Source organism: Neolamprologus brichardi, chromosome 17 (assembly GCF_056152115.1).
Source record: "Neolamprologus brichardi isolate AB-2024 chromosome 17, ASM5615211v1, whole genome shotgun sequence".
Lineage (NCBI taxonomy): Eukaryota > Metazoa > Chordata > Actinopteri > Cichliformes > Cichlidae > Neolamprologus > Neolamprologus brichardi.
Genome location: NC_142120.1, coordinates 35,120,405 through 35,148,334, shown reverse-complemented (window position 1 = coordinate 35,148,334; position 27,930 = coordinate 35,120,405). Strand labels below are relative to the sequence as shown.

At 41.4% G+C, this 27,930-nt stretch overlaps 1 protein-coding gene across 5 annotated transcripts in view; it reads left to right on the top strand.

The window, feature by feature from the left end:
- The window catches only part of nav3 (neuron navigator 3), a 330,018-nt gene that overhangs the window by 267,222 nt on the left and 34,866 nt on the right, over positions 1-27,930 (top strand). For all 5 annotated transcript variants that reach the window (XM_087830961.1, XM_087830960.1, XM_087830959.1 and 2 more), the window contains 7 exons: positions 1,093-1,326; positions 2,644-2,763; positions 20,996-21,119; positions 23,918-24,227; positions 24,754-25,480; positions 26,714-27,139; positions 27,837-27,878. In XM_087830961.1, the coding sequence (XP_087687087.1) occupies positions 1,093-1,326; positions 2,644-2,763; positions 20,996-21,119; positions 23,918-24,227; positions 24,754-25,480; positions 26,714-27,139; positions 27,837-27,878 (1,983 nt within the window). The remainder of the gene's footprint in view (positions 1-1,092; positions 1,327-2,643; positions 2,764-20,995; positions 21,120-23,917; positions 24,228-24,753; positions 25,481-26,713; positions 27,140-27,836; positions 27,879-27,930) is intronic.

Below are 27,930 nucleotides of genomic sequence, written 5' to 3'. Positions count from 1 at the left end.
TGACTCATTACTTCTATTATCCTGTTACTTCACATAAATAATTAAAGTTTCAGGCTGGATTTTGCTTTCATTCCCTGCAATAAATCATCCTGATCTTTCAAATGTGACAGTTCTTACATGCAGATCCTGGTAAAGACTTGGAGGGGAAAAGCAGCAGTTCCTCAGTTAGTGGAGGATGGTCATGGGAGTGAGTCAGTGCTTTTTGGTCCCTGTGCATCATTACATGTGCTGGCGGCTCTTATTTTCTGCCATTTCACTTATTATCATGGTGCCTCTTTTGTCTTTTTCTCTTGTACTCTTATAGTACTCTTTGTCAATTTTTTTTGGCATTTTCTGTCATTAGTGATTAAAACAATGAGATTTAATACAGGTTTCATGAGATGGGTTGGGAATATTACAGCAAGCGTTCCAAATTATTCAGATTGTCTTCAAAATAGTCAAACCTGCCAATGACTAGATGCACTGGCGGGTGCTTATTGTTGTGACATTAGCAGATGTGTTTTGAAGAGGTTTATTTCCCTTCTTTAGCCGTGTTAGGGCACCTAATCCAAATGTTATTTTCTATCAAATCCACTTGATAGTTGAGCGGAAGCAGAGCTGTCTCCTTCCCTCCATTTCCATCTTTGTGTGATGTACCGTGATGCTCTGACATAAGTTCTCCTGGGAGCCTTTCTTCTCTCCTCCCCCTTCAAGTTAAAACGCTGGAAGAAACAGCACTTTATGAAGGTCACACACTTTTAAATGCATGTGTACACACACACACACTCATGCACGCACGCACACACACAAACAAGCACGGTGTTAGAAAAATGGCATGTAAGATGAAGGGAGTGGCACTCAACTGTAGAAGGCTGTCTACTGAAAATATGACGGATCTTTTCACCTGATTGATTTGCTCTTTGCACAGGCGTGTACTTGGTATTACTTCAACGTCTTAGACTTGTGATTTTTGCCCAGACGTTTTCCCCAAGACCCTCTATACACCGAGCAATCTTCAAAACTCTTTTCAAAAACATCATTCTGATGGGAAAAACATTTTTAATGTATATATTTTTAATGTATATCTATGTCTCTACCCCTCTTTCTCCACAGTACATTAGAAACAACCTTCGACACGACAGTAACCACTGAGGTGAATGGGCGGAGTATACCTGCTCTCGCTGCACGCTCCTCCCCCATGTCCTGGCGTCTGGGCCAATCGCAAACCCCACGTCTCCAGGCTGGTGACGCCCCCTCGATGACCAGTGGCTACACTGCGCCCAGGGCGAGCACAACAGGCGCAGGCACCACCACAGGGCGCTACAGTGGGCACTCAGACCCCTCCAGGTTTGTGTACATTTAAGTAGTAAGCCTGTGGAGAGAGCCAGGCTATTTTTTTCTCATTTTCAGTCTTTAAGACACGACACGAGTAACCCTCCCCCCAAAAAATGTCGACCAGTGCAGGACAGTGTTTGGATATTTATGTTAGGCTATTTGTGATTTCAGTAACTGAATGAATTTTTGATGTTTATAGTCAAAATAAGTTGGTTTTAGCTGATCCCTCTGTGCCACGCTGTGGTGTGAAACAGCATTCTGTTTAGTTGTGCCTCCTACATTTATTCACCCCCCTGAATAATGTAGCTCTCAGCCTTTTTATGCCCTGAACACAGAGCTCGTAGATTTTAAACATGTTGCACCACCATGTAAATTAAATACATAACTATGCTTTGCTGTATAAAGAAGAAATATCTTAAGTGCACAATATCAGCCCCACATCATTTATACTCAGTAAAACTTTAAAGGTCATTTGTTTGCTAACATGTGACAGATTTCCATTTCAGTGCAGAAATTCATGCTTAGTTTGTATTCATACACTCACCAAGGCCTTACCTGCCTTTCTCTGCACATTAATACAAATAGCTTACTGTCATACAGCAAGGCTATGTATACTTTTTCATAGTAAAACCACACACAGGATGTTTCAAGTAATACATTTATGTGAACATTGAGTCACGACACTGACAGATTACCTGAGTGAGAATGGATGAGTTTGTGTCTTCTGCAAGTCATTACAGCAGCAGGCTTCTGACCTTCATTCGCTCAACAGCAATAAATGACTTAAGCACGTAGGAGAAAAGGCTTTTCATATTTCACCCACACAATCATGTGAGCACACACTCTCAAAAGAAGATATGCTGTAAAGAGAAAACTGTGAGGGAATGGTAAGGATGAGGTGTGATGTAGCAAGGTATCTGCAAGATTAAAGAACAGAGCAGAAAATGTAACAACATGTTGGGAGGGAAAGGTGATTAGCTGAATTATTAGCTTAATTAACTCAGCGCTAATGGCCCCCGTGTTCTACCAGCCGTGTCTGATAGCTATCTGGAAGTTGCCTCAAATCTTACCGCTCGTTCACTGTCAGGTACACAGAGACACAAACTCGCTTCTCTATACCGACTTCACACACAGTCTTCATGTTCATTATTCAGATTAGCCATCAGGCAGCCAAGGTAGCATCTTCCTTTATGTTTAGTTGACATAATTTGCTTCTTCTTCACTTAAACAAGGACCTTAAAGTGTAAGAGCCACAAGTTAAAAAAGAATAACTTTCTAAAGCAAACTGAAGTTAAACGTTCATACCTGTAATTTGTTCTCCCCTCACAGATACCTTACAGACGGCAGCCTTCATCTGTATGCACGGAACACCGGCCGAGCCTCAGATGCAGCTTCTTCTCGAGACGTATCCCAAAGAGGAAGCAAAGAGATGCAGGGTGACATTGACAGGTGAGGATGGAGACTGTCATAGCTGCCTGTTTTTCTGGTGCCTGTTTGATTCATTTGTGGCCCACACCCGGGAGTAGCTCCGGTTTCACGCTTTTTGAGATTCATGCAAGCACGTCGTTAATATTCAAATTTGAACACAGCTTTTCACGTTCCACTTTTGATTGTTGGCTTTTAGCTGATGTTTTCCTCTCCCGAGCATCTGGCTGTGAATTTGATAGCTTCGTTGTCATGCATTTTCAACCATAGCCAGGTGGGTGTTTGCTAAGACAAACCCACTGGACTGTGCTTTGCAGCCAGTGATGCATGTGTGTGTGAAAAAAAGCAATGTGCTGTGGTCAGAATGGCAGAAAGGTTGGCACCATAGCAACTGCAGCCGTATCATATTATACCTGATTGTATCTGTCGGTTAAAGCATTCAGCACAATGAGCATTATGGAGCTAAAAAGCATGAATATCTGGGTATATTACCCAAAACAATTAAAGATATTAGATATCAGTACAAAGATATATATAGGCTTTTTAGGATACAAACCTAATAGGATACAAAGTCCAGAGAATGGGCAAGTGACTAAGGCTACGTCCACACTAGCCCGGATAGATTTGAAAACGTCGTTAAGTCTGAAAACGCTCTGCGTCCACACTATCGTTTTCAGTCGTTTTCACAGAGTTGTGCGTCCACATTGAAACGGCCGAAAACGCTAACGTTCCAGTCCTGCGCATGCGTGAAATGCAAGAAGATTCGACCTGCCTCATTTCTGTCTGCCGTTTATTTACTTTCCGGCTCTTTGAAACGTCGCGGCAAAATGTCGAGGAAAAGCACCAAGTTTTTTAAATGGACTAACAATGAGGTGGAGTTGTTGCTGCGAGTAACACAAAAGTACAAAGTTGCTAAAACGAGTGAGAAGTAAAGAATTTGAAGAAAAGCTGTCTGGAGCACGTACAGACTGATATTAATCTTTAATAGGGCTGTCAAACAAAACAACTGCTGTATAATGCCCTCCACTATTTTAGTTTAATTGGTCACATGACTGCATCACATGACTAATATGCGTCATCGTTTTAGAAAGTCTGCGTTTTTGCTGTCCACACTGCGACGCAAAAGCACCGTTTTCAAATGTATGCGTTTTCAAGAGCGTTTTGAAAACGCTGCGTTTTCCATGAGCAAAAAAACGCCATCTCAGTGTGGACGGGACGCCAAAATGGAGAGAAAACGATGCGTTTTCAAACGTAAACGCATTAAAACGATCTGGATTAAGAGGTTTCAGCTGAAACAGATGATTGAGTCAACATATATCGGCTCTGCACCAAACATTCCTGGTTTTTAGATGTGCCTGGCATAAAAACAAAAGGGTAAGAAGGAAGTAAGAAATATGTCCTTCAAAGGTTATACAAGTCTTCTGTAACACCATCAGAGATTTAAAGGGGCGAAGGAGGGTTGGCGATCGATTTAAAGCTGTCAGGCTAAGATTGTGATGACAAGCCATCAGAGAGACTGCTGGGAATTGACTGATGCAGTGACATTTCCCAGTGTCACAGCTTCAGCTTCTGTCAAGATTTTAATGAGTGGCAGCGTTTAGTAGTCCTGTGATTTTAAAGATTATGATTCTGTTAATGCTACATGTGCATGGTTACACTAGGCAGATTTACACAATGTGACACATGACTTGCAGATACACGGGTGATATTTTGCTTGTAATATGTATGTTTTCTGTATATGATTCAGTTGTTTTGCAACCCAGGCAGTTTTTCCATTTCTTGGTTATGTGCTCAGCCTCACAAGCTTGTTTGTTACAAGCCAGTCAGTCAAGCCAGTCAGCCCGAGGTGAGTTTGATCATATCTGTGATTGGCCAAGCGGCAAAACATACTAGTCCTGACCAGAGGTTCAGAATAGGAGATTAACCTGCCCCATCAGTCTCAAACCGATTGACCTGTCAGATTTGACACTGAGGCAAAAAGATGTCTTAGGATAAGAATAAAAATGAACCAAGCAAACTGCCAAGGCTCAGCTTCACCCTGCATTTGATCTCTGTATTTAAATATTTTTGCCTAAACTGTCTCTCTCACCTTTCCTTGACTTAAATCCAAAAATGCTCTGCTCTTTTGAACTAAAGTCTGCAGTAGCACTTTGGGCCTCAGGGGCGATGAGGAAATATTGATGCCCGCAGGCTACAGACTCCCAGAAGGAAAAGAATTTGAACTCTAAAGTAAACTCTGTTTACTTCCTTCCTTCCTTCCTTTATGAAATCAAGTACATGTAGGCAAGCATATACACAGAAATGCACAAAATGCATGTGTTATTGTCAGTAGCTAGGCTGTCACTTCCCACAGACGCATGACGAAACCAACTGCTCACTCAGTTCTACATTTCAGCCTGGCTTTACCTCTGTGGTACAGCGTGCTTTTCCATGAAACCCCTTGGCTTGAAGTGAAATGAGTAGAGGATAAGGCCCAAGTTTAAATAATTTGTTCACTGACTTTAAACAACTTTTTACCTCAGATGTGTAAGCTGGCTTTCTAGGAATGACGAATGCAAGAAAAGTATTTGATCTCACACGTTTCGTGTCCAGCTATCTTGATTATAAATGCTTAGGAGGTGAACATACTGTATCCATGAAATTCTGCCTGCCCTGTAACTGGCAGCTAGTGTATTTTCTCCAGGTGAACATACTTGGCTTAAATTACTTGGCTTGGTCATAATTTTAGGTGATAATTAGTGCATTGAATGACTGTTAATAGTTAATAAGTGTTAATCAGATTATATTTTCAATTTAATATGATTTCCAAACTATTACGCTCTGTTTTCATTTAACACAGCGTCCCAATTATGGAGGAGATTGGGTTTTTTTGTTTTTTTATTGACACTGTAATTTTTATTGATAGTTTTGTCACAGTTTAAACACAGACATGTATTGCATTACAGGAGAAATAACCATGCAAACACACAGTCAAAACAAAAACACTAAAGCGAACAAAAGGTTCGGGTGCCAATTCTAATCAACTACCGTATGCATACCTGCCTTTACTCCGCAGCATACATACTCCAGCTTATATACGTACTTTTATACGGGCAAGCATCAATAGATATACAGAGTTATAGACCTTAAATGTTTTGTTCGTTCATTAATTTTCCTTGGTGCCATATAATGTCCACTTCTCCCACTTAGCAATGAAAATATCTTCCTTTAATCTGAGAAGGTAAGTCATTTTTTCCATTGCATAGATTTCGAGGAGATTGGGTTTTGACTTTGAGAAATTCTTAGATTAGAGTCTGGGATTTAATCTGTCACTGGCTGATAGTTTGATAGTGTAAGTTTACTTTGGAACAAATTATTTGTTCACAAGAGATAACTGTGCATTTATTGTTTGTTTGTTTATCACCAAGGTAAATAATTTGTGGCCATTAAAATCCCCCCCTCGTCCTTCTCCTTTGGATTTCCTTTCTGTCATAAGTAATAATTGGAAAACTGCACACACAAGGACACACACTTACACTCGTGTCTTTTACACCACCTCAAGCACGAGCACGGATACAAAAATGCACATTACTCTCTCCACAGTTCTGCTGGCAGCAGTAGACAGAGTTCCTCAGAGGCAGAAAGTGGAAGTTGGTCTGTGTACGTAAACTGAGTTCCCACGAGGCTCGTTATGTTTCGTGCTTTTTACAGTCCATAACGGCTCCCCTGGCTGCCATCCATGGCATTTTTATCCCAAACCAACACAGCCCCTCAGGATATGTATCTAAATGACTCATCATGGCTGGCAGGTGACTGAAACCATCTGGGACTAGGACCACGTGGACTTAATGTTTACTGTGGTGGTCATGACATGAGATGCTGTATGTGCGCATCTCCATTTCTTTTTAAATGAGCTGTGCCAGTGTGTCTATGTCTTACAAAAAGACAAAAGATTAGAAGAGGAGTTTTATTTTTGAGTGCTTGCATCCTCAGTATTAGGACAGAGCCTCATTTTTAACCAAGTGTCATAGAACACAGTCAATAAGCGTCACGCGTACAGCTGCTTTTGATAGTTGGTGACATTGTGGTTGGAGATATTTCAGGTTTTCCGCATGTCGATTCCAATCCCACTAAACTAATAATCTGAATACTTTAATAGAATTTCTTTGAGATTAGCACAAGAATTCATTGGGACTGTAGGTGAAGATTTTTTTAGTCAAAGGTCACTGTGGAATTAATTAATGACAATTAATAACATTTTACAGTCAGACAAATTTGGACAAAAGGCGTAAACTGCAACTTGACTGGCTGTCAGAGGCATCCAATCGCAAGGTAGTATTCCAGTGATTTCATCTGTGCTAGAACCGAGTACCCTGGAGCCGACCATCTGCCCGAAAACAGCTGAATGACAAAAGCTCAGATCCCTCTTCTGATCAGTCTGCTTCAAAACAATGCTGAGTTTAGCCTTGGCTAAAAGCACCTGCCTAAAAATACCTTCTTGTTATACAACATAGATGAGCACATGCTCATGGCTCTGCTGTCAAGAAAAGACGCCCAAAGAGAGTGTTTTGACACCAGCAGGCTCCCCGCTCTCAGTAGAGACATGAATAAGTAACAGGGCTTCTCTTTTAGCATCCCGGTGGCTCGAGTGTGTTGCCGTCTCTTTCTCGCAGCTGGACTGTGGCAGCTGGCTCTGCGTTTTTTGGTTGTCTAAAGCTTCGGGGGCTTGGAGACAAGTTTATATGTGTTGAAAGTGTGCTGTGGTTGTGTTGTCCATGCTTCACAAAAGAAAGCTCATTGGTGTACTACATTTAAGTGTATTTAGGTGTGGGTGTATGCGTGTTTGTGTGCATGTACAGACTTCTCCATATGCCGTGTGTGCTGCTGAGCAGCAGGATTCGGCCTGTCACTCCGCGTAGCAGTGACAGTCGCAGAGAAGCCGCTCTACTTGTCTTTGCTGTCGTAAGCAGTGAAGAGATTTAGAGGAGAAGGTTTTTTTTACCACCAATGACAAACGCAGTCATTATATAAGTTTCTCTCATTCATCTCTTCCAGGGGCGCCGCTTAGGAAGAATATATTTGTATTGCACCTGAAACTGGAGCGTCTCAAAGTTTCTGCTATCTAAGCTTTCTAAAGTCTTCTGGCAACTGTCAGTTTTTCAGACATTTGTCCTTTTCAGTATTTCCACCTCAGTGCACACAGGCTAAACTTAACAAACTGTGATAATTGGGACATGCTTTATCACTGATTTAAGTACCCGACTATGCCTGGCTCGTGTGTATGTTCATGCAAATGTGCCCTCACTTGTGCAGATGCTTGCATACAGATATATTTCCTCTCAAAAATGGGCAAATTGTGGCCCACACAACCAGACTCTAATTAGCCATCTCTTCATTCAAAGATGCTCGAGGGAAAGTTTCCCTGTTTTTGGACGCTCCGTTTTCCTCCTGTTTCCTATTCTTTGGCATTGATATAAGTGTGTGTGTGTGTGTGTGTGTGTGTGTGTGTGTGTATGGCAATAATAAATTTTCTGTGTGGAACTTCAGGAAGCACATGCTGCCAAATGCAAGATGGACATGACATTCCTGACTTTTGGAGTACCATTGAATCCTGGTACCTCGTCTTATCTATGTTCCCAACTACGGGTGGGTACCGGTATCCGGTGCCATGATGGCACCGGTTCTGACATAAACGGTAGTAACCAGACCGAAAAGCAGCGCACATTTCGGTGCTTTATTTTTTTCCTGAGCTGTGATACACTTTAGATTCTAGCCAATCATTTTACGTTTCCGAGGATAGTAGGCGGGTCCAGGTACGTACGTTCTTTTAGAGCAGAGCTACAGATTAAAAATGTCCAAGGCGAAGCGGTCAAAGTCTGGCTGTACTTCACAGCAAAAGATGCAAACTCAGCAGCTGTAACAAGTGCTTTAAGCTGATACTGTGATACTGTCAAAGGAGGTAACACCTCAAATCTGATGAAACACCTGGCGACGCATAGTGTTTTCTTTAAAGCTGAGAAATGCGCCGTATTTGATAGCTTGCTGCGAGACCTCACACCGAGCACATCTATTGCTTGTGGGTTGCCTGTTATCGCCCCGGAGTTAGCAACATCCCCCAAAAACCCGAAGAGGAGAGTCCTGGCCCCTAGCCCTGCCAGTGTAGCAGAAATGATGAGGATGATGATGCAGCAGCAGCCGTTCTTCTCTGCGTGAGTAGCTTAATGTTGTTCGTGTGTAATTTACGTTGAGTAGGCTAACCACGTTATTACATTAATGCATGTAAGGTGAACTAGCAAACATCATCATAGCTACATGCGGCTGTCTTCTTGTTTGATGGCAGATACTCCCTTCACCCTGGACAAAAAGGCTAAAATGACCAAAGAAAAAGTGGAAAACAGTTAAACATGAGAGGTTTTTGGACAAAGTTTGTGTTTTCTCCATTGATTAAGCACTGCTTCCAGCCAAGAGTGATGCCATATATGCCCCATAGCTGCAGAAAAGGCTAACATTGTTATCTTTTTACAAAAAAACAGCTGAACATGAGAGGTTTTTGGACCAATTTTGTGTTCTCAATTCTTTAAGCACCGGTTTGAGCACCGTTTAAGCACCGGCACCGTTTCAAAAGTACCGGTTTGGCACCGGTATCGGATAAAACCTAAACGATACCCATCCCTATTCCCAACACATATAAACCAGCATACATGTACACGTCTTTCTTTATATACACACACTATTGCTTACCCACACACATCCCATAAGTCTTACCCTGAACTGACCCCTCACCTCCTAACTGCATCTCAAAACTGTTTCTGGGTTCCACTTTTCCTCACAGTCAAATATGTGTATTTGATCTTCCAATGTGTACTCAGCTGATCTGTCAAATGTGCAAATATATGTGATTGTGGAATTCGTATAAAATATGTGTGATATGTGATTTAGATATTGAATTTTCCTTATGCAAACTTTGATCAAGATCGGTCTTCTCATCTAGGGGGAAATAAGGAACACACATACATAAAATCTTTATAGTATGATGATTGATTACCCTTAGAAAAGTGGTCCAAAGGCATAATGTTTCATAATGATATTTCAGTTTAAACATGGATAAAAAAGGATATTAATTTCCTGCAGATTTGGTTGTTGAACTAGTGCAATGATGCTGGAGAAGACTAGCTGTTAGCCTCCTTGTATACCTGTGCTGTTAGACCAGCAGGAGGAGAATGATCTCAAGAATAAAACTAGGTCTGAATAGGCCTATGCTACTGTATATAGCATAGCCTATAGCACGAGATAAAAGAAGAAAGTATCCAGCACTTTAAAAAATGTATTTTCATTTCACTGAGACTTAAACAAAAAAGAACATGTTTAAACAACAATTCTAATAGGTAAAAATCACTAGATGAAAAGCTCTCTTTTCCAATTACTGACGAGAATTGTACCAAATAGACATTAAGCCTGGTCACTAATTAACCAAATACATTTATACCTGAATTAATTTAGCAAACCGTTAGTAAATTCTTAATTCCAGAGAAAACCGATTAAACTGATCAAACATAGAACATCATTCCAATCTTATCCAGTGAAAAGGTTTCAGAATTTATTTGAATATCACGTTTCCTGTTTTATATCCACGTGGACATCGTTTGATGGATTGACCTCAATGTCTTTCATGTATTCTGTCGTATGGGTGCAGAAAATGTGCACGATGTTCACGTGAAAGACCACCAAGCATATCCATGCCATCACTGACAACTCCATGCTGCAGCACATGGAAGTTAACTCTTACTTGTAAAACTGCTTATCAGATTTGGTTACTCCTCAACTGAAAATGCTAAATCAGTTTCAACCCCTGGCTATAACTACAATTAATGTGAAAGCACCATAGCATAAAGATAGGCCTGATTAAATATACTCCTGCTAAACCCTCACTATCCTATAAATGTTCAGTCGTGTATTAGAATTTAAATGTGCTGATACCTCTTAGAGGCGTTAGGCCCTTTAAGAAAGTATGTTCCTGCCATTACTAATTAATACGATATTTAAATATAGAAATGTTTCAACTTGATTGAAGACAATTAGCGTGCACAGGGGTTCATCTTTTGGTTAGTTAAGTGGCAGCAGGGACGCACTGGAGATGCCCCTGGTTCCATACGGAGCTGAACTATCCACCTGGCCTCATCAGCGTGGACTTGTGGGTGACAAGGATGAGGGGATATTACTGAGTGAGGTCAGGCTTGCCCTGTCTATTTCTCTCATTGATGACACGTCCCATATGGTCAAGTTCTGCTTCAGTTCATCTGGGTCATCTGAGCATCCATACCTGCCTGGGACTGAAAGTGATTAAGGCTGGGGGGGGAGTGGCTGATTCAGTCACCTGCCCTTTTGGTCTTATTCTTCATCAGACATAAGAGCAAAAGCAAAAAATGATTTATGAGCTATTATTACCCTTTCCCATGGTATAATTTGACAAAATAGTTTTGCATCAGATGATGCTGAGCTCTGGTGTGTATTGCGATTGATGTCTGTCCATCATAAGTAAATTATGTGATCAATAGGGGTGCAACGATATTCGTATTGATATTGAACCGTTCGATACAGTGCTTTCGGTTCGGTACGCATATGTATCGAACAATACAATTTTTTTAATTTATTTTATCAACTTTCCTTCTGACGATGCTGTCTGTGTCGAGCGCTCAGTGGATCTACGCTCGACAGTGCAGCCTAGGCGGAGTAGTCAAACGCAGATTCACTGAGCGCAGGGCAAGCTAGCAGACAGAAGTTAAGCTCTCCTTGCAACATGGCAAATTGAACCTCCCCCACCCTCATTCAGATCTGGCGTTTGGAACTATTTTGGTTTTCATGTGAAGTATGACCCTGAAGGTAAGCGCGTCATGGACAAAAGTAAAACAGTATGTTGGATGTGCCAGCAATGCTCAATTACATGAGTGGGAACTACTGCGTTAGCGCAGTTAGCTCGTTAACGTGTTGATGCCGTCCAGCCCCACGCACGGGGCGATCCGGTAGCTCGTTAACCGGGATTTGCCGTGTTGTGGCGTTAACGTCATTTCAACGAGATTAACGCTGACAGCACTAGTGGGAACACAACGAATATGACTGCACATTTACTCCGACATCATCCTAGTGCAAAGACAAGTGGAAACAGACAAAAACAAGCACGCATGCTGCAAACTTTACCCGAGTCATTTAGACAGCCGTTAGCACATGATTCTCCTTATGGGGACCTGATATGTTTAATATGCTGCTGAGAATATAGCCCAGAAGAAGCGTATAGTATAGCTTTTATTTTGGAAAGAGCCATTTCTCTGTAATAAACTCTCTTTTCCAAAGATGAGGGATTTCTCCATCAGATAGATTTTTTTTTTAATTATTTTGTTGTTTCAGCAACATTAAATTTAAAAACTGTACTTTTGAGTTAAAATATATATTTATAATTTTAATAAATGACAAATTAAAAAGGCATGAACATTTTTTGTATCGAAAAAATATCGAACCGTGACACCAAAGTATCGAACCGAACCGTGAATTTTGTGTATTGTTGCACCCCTAGTGATCAATTTAGGAGGGGATAGTTAACATGCAATCATGAATCCTTTATTTCCTTTACTTTTTCTTCTCTCAGGGTCTGGTGTATGCACTTTCTTACTTTCTGCTCATGCAGTTTTTCTAGACTTTTAGTGATCTTAGGTCTGAGTGATTTGACTTATGAAAAACTGTGACGACACAGTGCTGACTCACATTACACTGACATGAAGTGGCATGAGAGAATCATGTCCTGTAACAGTGTGTTACGTACGCTCAGAAGATGTCACAGATAAGGACAGTTTTTGGATTCTGTGTGGTAACCAGGCATTCACAGGCTGTGTTGATAACTAATTTTATGATGACAGTGTGAGGTTCCTGTGACATTCAACACCAATAATAGAGACTCCATGTAGGGGTTCCTTAAATGCTTATTTGTGTGTGTCCAGCTGTACCGTAACCCACATGTTTGAATAGATGTAATACAACTCAGGAAGAAAAAAGGAAGGAGAGCCATTGATCTTAACTGTACAGTGATTTAGAGCTGCATTAGAAAGAAAGAAATTTCATCCATTACCAGCAAAGGTCCAAATGTGTTTTGAGTGTTAACGCTCTGCTGATTTTAAAACTTTTAATTGAATAAGTTTCTCTAGTTAAAGTGCCATGTTTACAAAAGAGAAGCAGCTTATTTGACTGTTGAGGCGGACCATGTTCTACTGAGAGTTTACTTGGATTGGGAATTTATTTCAAAACACTAAATTGTCTGCATGTTTTTCAGAGGAGATTTGTGATGAAACTAAAAAAGAAAAAACAGAACTTGAAGTGACAGCATCAGATTTATTCTTTCCTTTCTCGTGTTGTTTAAGAGGATCGATTTAAGAAATGTTTAATTACATTTTTGAGTTTAGACTTTTCGGCCAACCCAGATTTGTTCAACAGTCGGTCTGCTGTAAATAGGTGGATTACAAGGTAATGTTGGATAGATTTTAGGATGAATAGACCACAGGGGCATTTGCCTCAGATTCATCAATTCATTTGGCTAAATATTTCCAAGCGTATGACTCCATTCATCATCTGACAATGAGTTAGTGAAGATAAGAATCAACAAAGCTGCTGTCATTGTTAATTCACTTTACTGCCATGGAGCCTGACTCTGTTGTGGATTATGAAATCGTAATCTTGTTAAATGACGAGTGTTGCGGTATAATTACAGCAAAACAGCATTTACAAAGCCTTTAAACCTATTACTGTTTGTGTCCCAAATTAGGTATCATCAGACTCCAGATTCAATACATAATTCTGTTTTTAACCATCTGATGGAGAAGAAAATCAACAAATCTAAATATCTAAATAAAACGCTGACAGACGGGTGACTGTTGTACTAACTAGTTACGTTTTTAGTCCTTAATTGTGGCAAACCATGTCAAGTCTGTCTCCACACGATTGGGTGTCAGCGGCTGATTGTTTATTCTGGTGAAGCGCAGAGATCAGAGCTGGTCAGATGCAAACCTCAGCTGAGGGGCTTTGGAGAGCTGACACTGTGCTGCCACTGTCTATCAAGTTTTACTGCTGTAATCCCAGGAATACAAAGGATTTTCTGTTCCAGAAGTGCAGAGGATGCTAGGTTTGGTTTGCCAAGTCACCTGTCAGACAGAGCAGAGGCAGACGGTGGCTGTGTGACCCACCGGTGCCCTGCTGCTTCTAGGGCTCATTTAAAACCTTTTTTTCCTTGCTTTTATTTGCTGTGTGAGTTCAATGTCGTTGTAATGAGTACTAGGTGGCATTACTCTTTTGTTGATGCCTTCATTTCCCACAGTACAGCTCAGAAAATAACATTTCTGAAATATCCATGCGTCATTCTCAAAACTAGGTTTGGTGTCAACGTTGGTACAGACGCAGCATCTCCACCTACAGTCAGTCAAAATAGGTGGACTGTCGTTACACAACATACAGTTTGGTCATTTGCAGTAAAACCATACATAGTATATTTTTAACAGCATTATTTTTATAGACGAAGCCTGAAGTCCTGACAGTCGAGCTGCTTCTCCCCTTGATTTCTGAACTTTCTGTGTTTAATAATAAATACAATTAAATCTGAGGGTCCCATATATTTTTCAGGGCACTTTTAAATATTGAGTGAATAGGATCTTAAAAAAAGAAATAGGTTCAGATGTTAGGGTCCCCGCCTACAAATAATGTTAAAGGTTACGTATGCTGAAAATCATAAGAATTACTTTAATCCACATTATAATTTATAATTAAAACCTCACCCTTAAACAGTAAAGATACACAGGTTTCTAAAGTGCTGCTAAGCTTCACGCATACAGAATAATTCAGTAACAGCCACATTTTAATGGGATTTCTGGAATGAAATTGAACTTTTGGTATATCTTCATCCATTGTGTGTTTCCTTGTGCTAGCAACCTGACTGCTAGCCTGCAGAAAAAAGAAACAGTTCCTGTTACTTGTGCTGGATGGTGAATAAGCTTCTGATGCCTCCCTATTTGGAAGTTGAGTGATATTTACAAACTAAAGAAATATGTTAAATTTATAGTGATGTAATCTGTGCTGCACGGTGCAGAAGTCGAGGGCTGAGAGTAAGGCATCTGAGAGACTGGATGCTCACCCATTGTTGATGTAGAGATTAAGATCCCTCACCACCTGCTCTGAATCTGGCAGTAAGTCTGATGTCCCTTTTTTCTCCTCACAGATGGACTCCTCCATTTTATCCAATCAAATCCTCACATGGCTAAATTTATCATCCTGGTACCTAAGCAAACCAGCATCATAGATTATGCACGGAGCTGTTAAATGAGCCTCTAATGTCATCCTACAGAAGAGATGAGGAGCAGACTTTGGAGGTCTCCCATGATGCTCTTGATTATTATTAGTGTAATTTGACTGATTATTTGGTCTGGGGTGTTTCCAATGAACTGAGGTGATGTGTTTTAGTTGGCGTGTTTTGTCTAGTGTCAGTCCAAAACCCAAACATTTCTTAACAGTATGCTATTGCAGTTTATTGCTCACATTTTCTTCAGAAAATACAAAAATGCTGCTGACTTACCGTCACATGACGTACTGTATTTGTTTGTATAAATCATATTTTAGTGAAGTTTCCAGCTTCAGGCCAGTGGAGGAGGAGGAGGCTGGTAGTTGGACCAACTGTGGCTTATTTGTTTGCATTTGCCAGCAGCTTGTCATAGACTTGAACAAACCCCTGCTGGGATGTATTAGCCTGCTGTAAACCCCACAGTGCTGAACAGCTAAAGACTTTGTTGTTGTCTTTGACTGCATTGCAGTAGGACGTCTGGACGCATTAACCAGCCAGGCCAGGCACTGCTGTTGTCCTGCAGACATATTTCCAGCCCATCCTTCCAAGGTCACCCTGCTCCTTCCTTTAATTGAGTTGTGTCGAGGTGAATTGGATTCCACAGTCAGTGCTGGGTCTGATTGTTAAGTTTGTTTGCTTTTTTTCTGGGACATTTCTTATTTTAAGTAAATGCTGCTTGACTTCTCTTTCCCAACACAGCAACCAGCATCCAGTTCACTTTTACTTCTCCCTGATAAAGTACATTTCTGCCATCAGAGACCAATCTTCGGTTAAAATTAAAAGACCAAATGGGATGTATAGCATTAGCATTGAACGTGAATGGAAGTTCACTGGTGAAAAGAAATAAGCTCTATAGTTTTTTTGCCTAAGAATCAAAGAGGGGAGTCGTGAATCTGTCTAATTATATCCCAACACAACGCTGCGTGGACAGTCATTGCTGAGCATCTCACGCATTATTCATGAGGTCACTTCCAGTCAGAGGCTTTTACCAAAGACAGAATAAATTCTGCTCTCCAGCAAAGACCTTCCTCTTTGATTTGACTCTATTCTGCATTGTCATCCTCATTTAATTAACCCTTAGTAACCCCCTGCTGACGACATGTCTTCCTGGCACTCCTTGGCTGACAGGCCCATCCTGGTTGGGAGGGGAGACGAAGAGAGAGGAGGGGGAGCTGGCAGTAGCAGTGGGTAAAAGTGGAAGACTGAGTGACTCCTTTGCTCCTCTCTCTCTCTCTCTTGTTTCCATTTCCTCTCTTGACTCCCAGTCGAGCCACAGCTCCTAGCTTCTCTGCCAGGTGGGGTTTTGCCTCTTGGTAGTGTAGGCGTGGTATTGAACAAAGTAGAACTCTTCTTTGATAAAACAACAGACAGCACCCAACCCATGGGAGGTAAGTTGATGGCAAAGCTGGAAACTGCTCTATACCTAAGCTCTGTTTCGTACCTGTGAACACTGTCTTGTGTGTTTTGAGCGCCGTCATATTGTACAGTTTGCTCTGATAGCTCGGCTCTGTGAGAACTCCATCCGAGGAGAAAATGAGCCTATTGCTTGCAAATCATTTCAAGTCTATGACTTGCATTTCTTAATGTTTTTTTTTTAAGTCTTACTGCAGGAGCTCAGTGGCATTAATTTGGATTAGTCTCTATGCAAATGAGTGCTTTCCATTTACATTATTTAAGTCTCTACATTTGTCCTAAGAGGTATTTACTGTTTCAAAGACAATCCACTCCACTGTTTTAGACTAAATTAAAATGCTGCTCATCAGGTTTGATTATTATCTCTGAATGTTTTTTATTGTTTGGTCGTCTGAGGTAATCGTTGTGTTCATGTCACTTCAATTTCCTGTTTATCCCTGTCATTTAAATGACTGTCTTACTATTGTTTTTTTCTTTTGACAAATCTTTCTTTTAGCTGAAAACATAAAAGTGAACACACTTAAATGTGTTCAATGTGACAAAAGGAACTGGATTTCTTCTCTTCAGAGGCCACTTGCGTGTTTTTCTTTCCTGATTTGTTACATAAGAGGTCCTCTGAGGAAATGTTACATTCTTTCATCTGTACGATACCTATTTAAGACTTTTCAGTACTACCGCCTCCAAATATTTGTTAAAGTACTCATCAAAATCACGCTTATCACCAAGATAAAGTGTTATCCCGAGTGCTAGCTTTGCTCACGTCGCTAATAGCATTTCTCCTCTGGGCTGTGGAAGGAACAAGACCAGCTGTATTGAATATTGCATGAGATGATGTTTGCATGGTTGAATGGAGCCCTTCAATGCATTCACAGCATGGAGGCACCTTGCGAAAATCAAAGATTTGCAGTAGAATCTGCAGTGAAATAAAAACATCAGTCCAGCAGGTAGCTGTCTTTAGCTCATGAGCACTTTTTACTCAAGCTCCTTTTGGGTCAGCAGGTGCCTTGTTAACATCCTTTTTGTGTATTTTCCATGCTGAGAATTCCCCAGCAGGTCCCGGGGACGTAAAATGGGCCAAACCTTTTTATAGCACTAGTTACCTTACAGCTCGATACCACTGAATTTGTCCTATACTGACTTATAACAAGTTGCACTATGTAGGGCATTACAGCTGGAGACGTCACAGCATCACGAGGGAAGTCGCATGTTTTCACACTATGACTCGATTCACACCATCTTCTCATTTTACTGCCTTGCTTTTGAAACAAGGGAGAGAAGCCAGTATCTCCACTCAAGTAGTCTGTTCTTGTGACTTATTGCTAATTTAAGAAGCTATGACACAGAAGTCCGACCCGCCTGCCTCCTGCTGTTGGGTTACTGAGTTCGTCTGTGCCATTTTTAAGGATACCACTCTCTCCAGTAGGAGATGCTGTGACGTGCAAGTCTGAGAGGAGGAGCTTGGTTAGTCAGAGTTCTGCCAGTTTCAGGGAGTCATCCTGATAAAATATTCAGCCCCTTACAGTCAGGCTCTAAAGCGGAGGAGGAGAATGTATTGTTGTTTTCTTTTTGTATTATCAACACTTTATTCCAGGAAGTTCCACTGAGCGTGGATGCTGCTCTGCAGCAGTCCCCAGCCAAATCACACAAACCAAGACCAGTAATCCATTACTGTTCACTGAGCTCAACTAACACTGAAGCTCCAGTAATAGGAGTCTTCTCTGAGCTCTATGGGGGAGCTGATCAATACCGGTGCTCAGCTGTTACCTGAATTTGTGCTGAGATATCTGGAACTTATTTTCCTTTGTTTTGTTCAGTATATTTTGTGTGATTAGAATCCCAAAATATCATCTTGTTTATTCCAAGAATTCTCTATTTTCCTACAAATATAGCACCAACATTAGCAACACTGTCTCACTAAAGAAAGATGCTGCCATTGCTCATTATACTGTTTAACATAAATTGGTTGAAGATGGATTTTTAAAGAAGTGGATGATAAAGATATTGAACATCTGCATTTTGTAGTTATGCATGCAGCAATAATTCAGCGTGATTCAGAGTTAATTATGTAAAAAGTCATTCAGTCGTTCCCCGACCGTTCAGAAAAATTCCTCACAAAGATGATTTTCAATATTACATTAGAGAGGCCACCAAAGAATGAAAGGGCAATCTGTTGTTACCAGGGGACCAGTGCAAAATAAGTCTTATTTTGAAGTCAGTGAGCCTTTTCACTGCCATCTGCCTTTGCTTACTTATTATGATGATAGAGTTTCCCACTGCTGTTTCACCATTCCCTCGTTTGTATTTTGTAACTGCTCAGCACTTGATTTATCGAGTCCAGTTAATCTCGGTTTGGAGGAAATTGCTAACAGTGTGTAAACAGAGAAGTTTAAAAAGAAGCTTGAATGATTTTTGGTGTGCAAAGCCATCTGTCTTTGATCTCTGCTTATCCTGTCTTAAAAATAGGTCTTCCTCTGAGAATTTAATGTTCAGCTTTTCATATCAATAATTTTAAGTTTAATTAGACATAAAAGACAGCTTTCTGTGTTTCTGCTAACAAAAATGTTTTTTTTGGCGGGGGTTTTATTTTGGAGGGCTCCCAAGTTCATTTGGAGGTTTAAGTTAGACTCCATCTGCCCCTGTTGTCTGTCACGCTGAGGAAGGCTGGTCTCACAGGAAGCAGCAGTGTGCGGCATGACGCCCCCTGTCACTTTTGTAGTTTGTGAGACAAGCTGTGCTGAGCAAAGGGGTAACTTTAAATCAGATCATGAAGGTGACCTGGCAGCCTGTCACCACCAAAATTTTAAATGCATCTTAAAACCAGAACAAACCTGTACAGTTACCCTGGACACTCATCCAGTGAAAGGTAAGCCGCAGTATCAGCTTAAGAGGAAAAGATTAAAGCAGGCATGTTTCACTGCCATTGATCGAGCTTTGTTTGTAAAAGTCTGGCATGTGCAGAAACACACTGAGTGCAACACTTGGTTTGACTCGTGTTTGATATTAGAAGCTCGCTCTCTGTGCTCAACAGCAGCAGCTTTTTTGTTGAATAGCTCCTCTAAAGCTGGAGATACACGACTGAAAAGCTCAGACTGACAGCTGGGACACCATTTATTTTTTGTGCGACAAGCTTCTGCTGTGCTTTATTCCTCCATCTCTGAGACGTTTTTCCAATAATGGCTTTGAGTTGAAGGAAAATGAAATCTCAGAATAAAAAATTAGAGTGACAGAATAAGAAACTGGCTTTTGATGTTTGCTTTTGTGCTTTTTTTATAGAAATATTTCTTTTTACATGGGGCAGGTTTTTTTCCAGCCTAAATTTCTAGAAATGTCGATCTCATTACAGATTGTTTCATCTAAAGTTTCCTGCAGACATTATGAGTCAGGGGTCAGATTTGGGCTGTGAAGATAAATGTTGCTCATTTGAAATCTGTCAGAAGACCAAATCAATTTTGCATTGCACCAATGGACAACTGGGTTGCTAGGTGTCTGCTCACCGCTAAATTCATTACAGGTGTCAAGTGAATATACACCACCGATTAATATTTAGTGCCTACACTCAGCCACCGTGTTTTTGTACACCTTGGTTTGGGAAACAGGAGTAGAGTAGGTTTCTCTCTTTATTATCATGCCTAAAAACACAATTAAAAGGAACAAAAGTCAAGTTATATGCATGTTTTAAGCATAACAGCTCTTATGCTTTTGACTCAACAGCACCATCGTTTTCTCTGGGCTTCTTCTGCACATGTCTGCACATCTCCAGCTCTCCTACTATCTGGGTTCTCCATTTCCAGAATTTCATTCTTTATGTTTTTAATTCTGATTGTATCATTTTTTTAAACAAAATGAACATTTGTGACATATCAAAGCCCCTTGACATTGTTGTCTGTTTGAATATTATAGGGTGATGTGGTGCGAGCACTCATTTCGGTACATCTTTATTTGTTTTTTCAGAAATTAAAGTCTCGGAGCTATTTGGTTAGATTTGTCATGCTAATTACGGGCGTGTCATCGAAACACACACAGACCAACACACAAAGGCAAACACACACACAGATGAGACTCGATATGTTGGCATGTAAACCAGTTGTTGTGTGTGAGGACTGTCAGGACTGTACATGTGTCTGTGAGCTGTCACATCTATAGTGCCGGCCGACTCTCAGTTTGCCTGTCTGAATATATGTGTGTAAGAGCTCAGTGAAAGCAAATACAAACTAATGTATTATTACTGCAGGTGATTAATTATGTCTGATAGCAGCAAATAATGCTTGAGCTTGCAAACACATTCATTTACATTACATTACAAACGTCATTTTGTGGGGAAAACAAACTGGGAAGTCTCAAAAACTCATGATATCAAATTATACACTAAAGGAGCACAGCGGTTTGATGGCTGGAAATGATTTGCTATCGTGGATGGTTAAAAGATTCACCTTCATTCTTCTTGTGGCCTCACTGTTGTCTTCTTCTTTGTCCGTTCTCTCTCTCCTGTTGTAGCTGGGATGACAGCAGCTCAGTGAGCAGCGGCCTAAGTGACACGCTGGACAACATCAGTACTGATGATCTGAACACACCCGCATACTCCTGTGTCAGCTCATCGCGCAAAAGCAAAGGAGCGCAGGTGAGCACATAAAAAATAACCATTCGATAGCCTCAAATAGGCTCACAGCTGGGATAGCCACACGTTGTCCGTGGCTCGTCATCATCTATGACTTTAGGCTTCTGTTCCATGTCTCTGCCTCTGTAGGTTCAGGCAAAATTACTCATTTGTTAATTAGAGAGATTACCATAAATTCTGGTGCAGATGTTAATGTTTACATCAGTACCACCATATGTCATAATGCTTCATTTTCATTTATTTATGTGGCAAAAATATTATCAAATCAAATCACTTTTATCGTCACATCACATGTGCAGGTACACTGGTACAGTATATGTGAGTGAAATTCTTGTGTGCGAGCTTCACAAGCAACAGAGTTGTGCAAAAATACAATAACATAAAACAAGCAAAATATAAGAATGGCTAAATCTGAGACTAATAAATATATGTACAATATATAACAGTATATGCATTACTGGATGTGTAAACTAAATATGTTTTTCTGTGTGTGTGTGTGTGTGTATACATATTTTACAAATTAAATAGAGTAAAATAAAATAAATATATAAAATAAACAGAGGTTTGTAGTTGGATATTGTGCAAAACAGTGGCATTTATGAACAGTGTGGAGTGCATAATGTTGAAGTTCCAGTAGTGAAGCTGAGGTGTCTATGAAGTGTTCAGCAGTCTGATGGCCTGATGGAAAAAGCTTCTCTCAGTCTGCTGGTTCAGGACCGGATGCTGCAGAACCTCCTTCCTGATGGAAGTAGTCTGAACAGTTTATTGCTGCAGTGACTGGAGTCCTTGATGATCCTCCCCGCTTTCCTCAGGCACCGCTTCCTGTAGATGTCCTGGAGGGAGGGAAGCTCACCTCCATTCTAAGTTGCTACATATAGTATGACTTGGGGTGTTTAGTATTAATGGTCACAGGTCAGGATGAATTTGATTAATGTTATATCTGCTAAGCATCAAAGTTATTATACAGTTTCACATTAAACTGTTTATTTTAGCTTTACCCATTTATTTTCATATAACTGTAATTTCAGTTTTGATTGTTTCCTTGGTCAGTTTTTATTATTTTCATTGTTAGTTTTAGTTTCTTTGATGATATTAGATATTTGTCTAATATCTAGTTATTAGAATGAAAGCGGTGTGGTGGTTAGCACTATTGCCTTGGTCCTGGGTCTGAATCCACCATCTGGTTGGGACCTTTCTGTGTGGAGTTTGCCTGTTCTCCCCGTGTGTGTGTGGGTTCTCCGACTTCCTCCCACAGTCCACAGACATGAAGTTAATGGAGTTTAGGTTAATTGGTGATTCTAAATTGGCCATAGGTGTGAATGTGAGTGTGAATGCTTGCCTGTCTCTCTGTGTTAGCCCACACAGGGTGTACCCTGCTTCTCACCCTATGGCAGCTGGGATAGGCTCCAGCCCCCCATCAACCCCCATGACCATGAATTGGATAAGCAGGAAAAAATGAGATGGATGGATGCACTCAAAGTCATCTACACTCCCATAATCTCATGAAATATATGCGCTAATACCTCCTCATGTTTTTTAGTTAAATGTAATAAATGATAAGCATATTACCATTGTGACCATGGTGTTATTGTAGGATTAGTGTTTAGTTCAAAGCCGCACTCACAGAGCATGTAGCATCAAGTCTCAGTCATGATACTGATAGAGCAATTAGCAGCTGTGAGTAACCAGTGTTAGCTGCACAGTAATTATCTCCCAAACTAAAACACATTTCCTGCCGTGACCAACTTGAAAATCACGACTTTGCATGTCTTGTCACATCTTGTTATTTAAACTTTCACATTTCTTTCAACTTTGTGTTATGTCTTGATCAAGGCACACACCAACAATTTTACACGCTTACTTGACTTGCTTTGTTACCGTTGGGATAATCTCCCATTATAAACTGGCGGTGGAGTGTGTAAAAGAAGCAGGCATGGAGGGTTTCAATTTTTTTGGTGTTGCGTTGCATTGGGGCAATGTGGGATTGAGGATTTATGGTGATTTGACATTTCCTTTGATAATATTGCAACAATAGCACCAAATCACAGCAGTATGCATACTTGCTATAGTGGGAGCAGGACTGTATAGTTTTATAGTTTGAACAGTTCCTATTTTTCTTAATTTGATTTCTATATTTGTGCTCAAGGAATTAACTGTGGACAGAGGGCCGGTGCTCGGTTCTCCTCAGAGACTTTCACCGTATTCTGCCAAGTATTCTTGGCCCCTCATGAAATACCTAACAGGCTGGGCTCTTAAGAGACTCTACTGTTGCTAGGGAGACTGACCATCTGTTCCGGTAGGCTAGCTGTCACTGCTATGTGTTTGAGTTTGTGTGGGTGCGTTCATATGCGCCTCAAAAGCAGAGATCTGGATGTGGGAGATTCCAAAGATAGCTAACACTTCACATGCAGACATAAACCACGCTGCTCAGCTTGTGCAGAGACTTACTTCTTTTTGCTGACTCTTTGCTGACTGTATTGCTTTAGTGTGTCACCTTTCAATAGTTTAAATATTGCATATAATTTCCAAAGCATTATGACTTATTTGATTTCTTCCATTTAACACAGGGTTGACATACCAAGATATAAAACAATCAAATGCAATCATTTCCTGTCACTGCATTTATTTTTTTTGCATTCTTTATAAATATTGTTAAGGAACTGCAGTGATGATCAGGTAATGCTTTTAAGACTTACTGGTATAAACTGCAGCCCAGAAGCATTACAGTTATGTTACTGAATTCTCCCATCTATTTATCAGTTTGTGTGCACTCCCTGATTCTCTGTATGACAACCCCACAGTCCCAGAAAGGAAGCAGATCCAAGCATGCGCAGCAGGAGGTGAGCAGCAGTTGGGCTGGAGCTGAAGACCTGAAGAAGGTAGAGGAGGAGCTGGATGCAAGCATGGATCCTAGCAGTGGCTCTTCCCGCTGGAAGACCACCTCGTCTTCCCCATCCTCCCAAACCCAGGGCCAGTATGAGGACGCCAGTCAGAAGGCAGCTGCGCTGGCCCAGATGTCCCAAACAGGCTCATGGAGGAGGGGTATGACAGCCCAGGTGGGCATTACACCACCCAGAACCAAGGGGACGTCTGCTGCCCTGAAAACACCAGGTAGGAGAGGAAGCCTGCCATCTTTGTCTAGAAGTGATTTTGGAAGTAGAGCAATTATACAAAGCGATTATAGACTGGGACAAAATTAAAATGTGACTTTTTGAACAAAGGAGACTCCATTAAAAAAAAACCCTAATCTACAACATATATTGACCGAGTATTACTGGTATTAATATTAGAACATTAAAAATGATTGTGTATCTAGGTGGTTTCCTAGTGGATGTTTTTCACATCAGACATCAGAAAGTGATCTTTATAGAAAGAGCAAAAATGACTTTATTGGGCTCACGTGATGCTGAAGAAGAATTCGTAATAATAATGTTGATTTAAGATGAACATGACTGAATCTTAAATGTACACACAGCGAGTTGTGCTTCAGATAACTTGGTTGGCTGTAGCATGAGCAACGATTGCTGTGATTCTGGCTGTGGGCACCAATATGTTGATTCTATGGCACCAAAGGATAAACTCCGAGTACGGATGATGTGATGATTGGTGATATTTTTGGATTTGTGTACTTTGACAGGCAAAACCGATGATGCAAAAGCCTCAGAGAAGGGTAAGGTGCCTTCCAAGAGCTCATCTGGCATCCAGCGCTCACCCTCAGATGCTGGCAGGAGTAGTGGGGACGAAGGCAAGAAACCCCCTTCTGGCATCACACGCCCACCCACCACAGGCTCATTTGGTTACAAGAAGATCCAGGGTGCCACTGGCACGCTAATTACCTCCAGTGGTGCGACACTCGCCAGTGGCTCAGCAACTCTGGGCAAGACGCCCAAATCTTCAGCTGCCATCAGCAAAGGTGCAAGCATCAGTGGTGTGCGGAAGACCAGTCTGGATGGCTCACAGCCCCAGGATGATGGCATCCTGCTCAGCTGCAGTGGCTCGAAAGTGACCCTGCAGTACCGCTCCTTACCCAGGCCGGCTAAATCCTCCAGTGGGGTGGCCGCAGGGCGCAGCGGGCATCGCTCCAGCTCCAGCAGCATCGACTCAAATGTCAGTGGCAAGTCAGCCGGTGGGGCAACAACACAAACAGGCACTAAACGCAGGGATGGAAAAGTGGGCTCAGAACGCTCTAGTCCCATCACCATCAACCAGACAGATAAGGAGAAAGTGGCGGTGTCAGATCAAGACCCAGCAGCAGGACTATCCACCTCCCCAAAGTCTAGCCCCACCTCCACCTCAACAGGCCAGTCAGGCCTCAGGCAACCAGGCTCCAAGTACCCCGATATCGCTTCTCCAACCTTTCGCAGGTCTGATACACCATACACACACACTGCACTCATTCTGTCTTTGTCCCTGACTTTGTGTTTCTGTGTGAATCCAGCATTTCATCACATTTCTTTTTCAATTCCCTGATTGTTAGTTAAAAGCAGCATCTTTTACAGCAAGGACATTTGGGGCAGTTTTTTTGAAAGACTGAATCTTTTCACCGTATCTTCTCCAGAATTTAGGCGAGTTGAATCCATTATGATACGTGGTGTTTAGTAACGCTTTTCCACTGCAGGTTATTCCCCAGGTTTCTATAACGGAGAGAAAAGATATCCATAATGTCAAAGTTTCACTTAAAATATATGCCATCTCTATCAATTTTAGATATGTTTGGATGTGCAAGATGAATATCAGACACTTAATAAATCATATTAGATTGCCTCCGTGGAAGTATTGATTGAGTCAGTAGACTTGGCTGCGTAGCTAAGGGGTGCCATAACATAGATTGCTCCCTGGTGTAGCTGATAAGTCACTGCAAATGCAACACATCTTTACCCTGAAGATGAGGGTCTGATGGCTTTTCATTCAGCAAATTCAACCCAGCAGTGTTTATCAGAACAGACAAGAGACAGGACTTTCTCTGCACACCAGTCCCTCACTCATTAGAAGCATGCATTCGGCAGGCGCGTCCAAACATCCGTCCCATCCAATTTGTCAAGCCAACACGTTTCATCTGCATGTCATAGCTTTTTTTCTTCCCCCCCAGAGTGTGTCACCTATATATTGTGTGATTGCGGTGACAGAGTGGGACAGGCACAAGCAGAGTAGCAGGCTGTCTGAGCATATGCAGAAGGCAAACAGGGCTGAGTGGCCTAACAGATTAGGTTATTTAAAGTCACGGGGTTGAAACGGCGAAGCTGTGAAAGCAGATGTGTCAGTGTAAATCACTGAGAGTTCACATCTACCCGAGGTCGAGTTCGCTGCCAGGGAGAAATGTTTTGTAAAATGTGCTTAATATTTTTTATCTGTTATATAAAGTTGTTGCTACAGCAAAGCAAGGGGATGTTTATAGAAGCTGCTGTCCACTATCCTAAAATAGGTTTCTTGTGACCATTGTAGTAGTTTTCTTTGTAATGTTTGACCAGTGAGATCACTGCACTTGTCACACCCAAAGTATACCAGAGTCCTTAAATTTTCCAGTAAGGATCTTGCAGATGCTCATCACTTGTCTTTTGAGCATTTCTAAATGATTGCACCCACCTCTCTGCCCTCAGATTGTTTGGTACCAAAGCTAGCAGCAAGGCCAGCTCTCCTGGCACGCCCGACTCTGGCAAGTGCCCCTCAATACTGGGCAGCCCGCACGGCACACTGGCGAGACAAGCCAGTCTGGACTCGCCTTCCTCTGGCACTGGGAGCCTGGGCAGCGCTGGCGGCCTGAGCGGTGGCAGCAGCCCTCTGTATGGTAAAACCCCAGACCTGTGCACCGACTCCCCGGCCTCCAGCCCAGCCTCTGGCCTCTCCCTGCCCTCCAACGCTCGGCCCTGGCCTGCCTGTAGCTCATCTGCTGGCAGCAAGGACACACTGAGCTGCCAAAGCATGACCAGTCTGCACACCAGCTCTGAGTCCATTGATATGCCGCTGGGCCACCATGGGCCCAAGGTTACACGAACCGGCAGTGTCAAGTCCACCCTGTCTGAGGGGTGAGTAACAGGGAATACGATTGGGAAGAATCGTATTCATTGTTTCATTTGAGAACAGAGACAAAACGTTTATCTCGCTATCCTAAGATGTAGACATACAATACAGATGAATAACAGAAAGAAATCATTCATTCACAAAACAGTTTGGTTCAATTTAAGTTTCTTTTTCTGGCATGGTTTTGATACTACAGAAAAAAAATAAATAATACCTATATCTGCACAAAACAGTTCAATCAGTAGTTATTGTCTCAAAGTGCTATAAGGATAGCAATTAGCATTAAAGACATTTAACAGTCCTGATAGTTTCACAGTCCAAAGCCATGACAGAAAAAATACCACAGTAGATCATTTCTGACACCCATTCCTACGTGTAGCCTCTATAAAGGCCTCTCCATTTTTTTTGTCCACACACTTTGCATGAATTACATCATAGAGCATAGAAGCAGCAAACACATTTATTTTCCCTCACTAGTTCAGCTGTCTCAAAAATGAAACAATCTCAACTCTGCCTGTTTTATCCACGTAGTCTTTTGCACCGAGGTGCATTAGTAATGTCTTAATGGATTTTCCATTGTGTGCATCTTTGTGTATGTCAAAAGTCAAGTTTGTAAAATGTGACCAGTTCTTTTTCTTGTGTATCACAAAACAAATGTTTGCAGGTGTTCATCTAATTTGCTCATCCTCTGTGTTTTAACAGCATGCCACTTGACAGAAACACACTTCCCAAAAAGGGACTGAGGTACAACACATTTGCAGCCGCATTCGATTTTCAACTGTTCCTCTTTCACTCA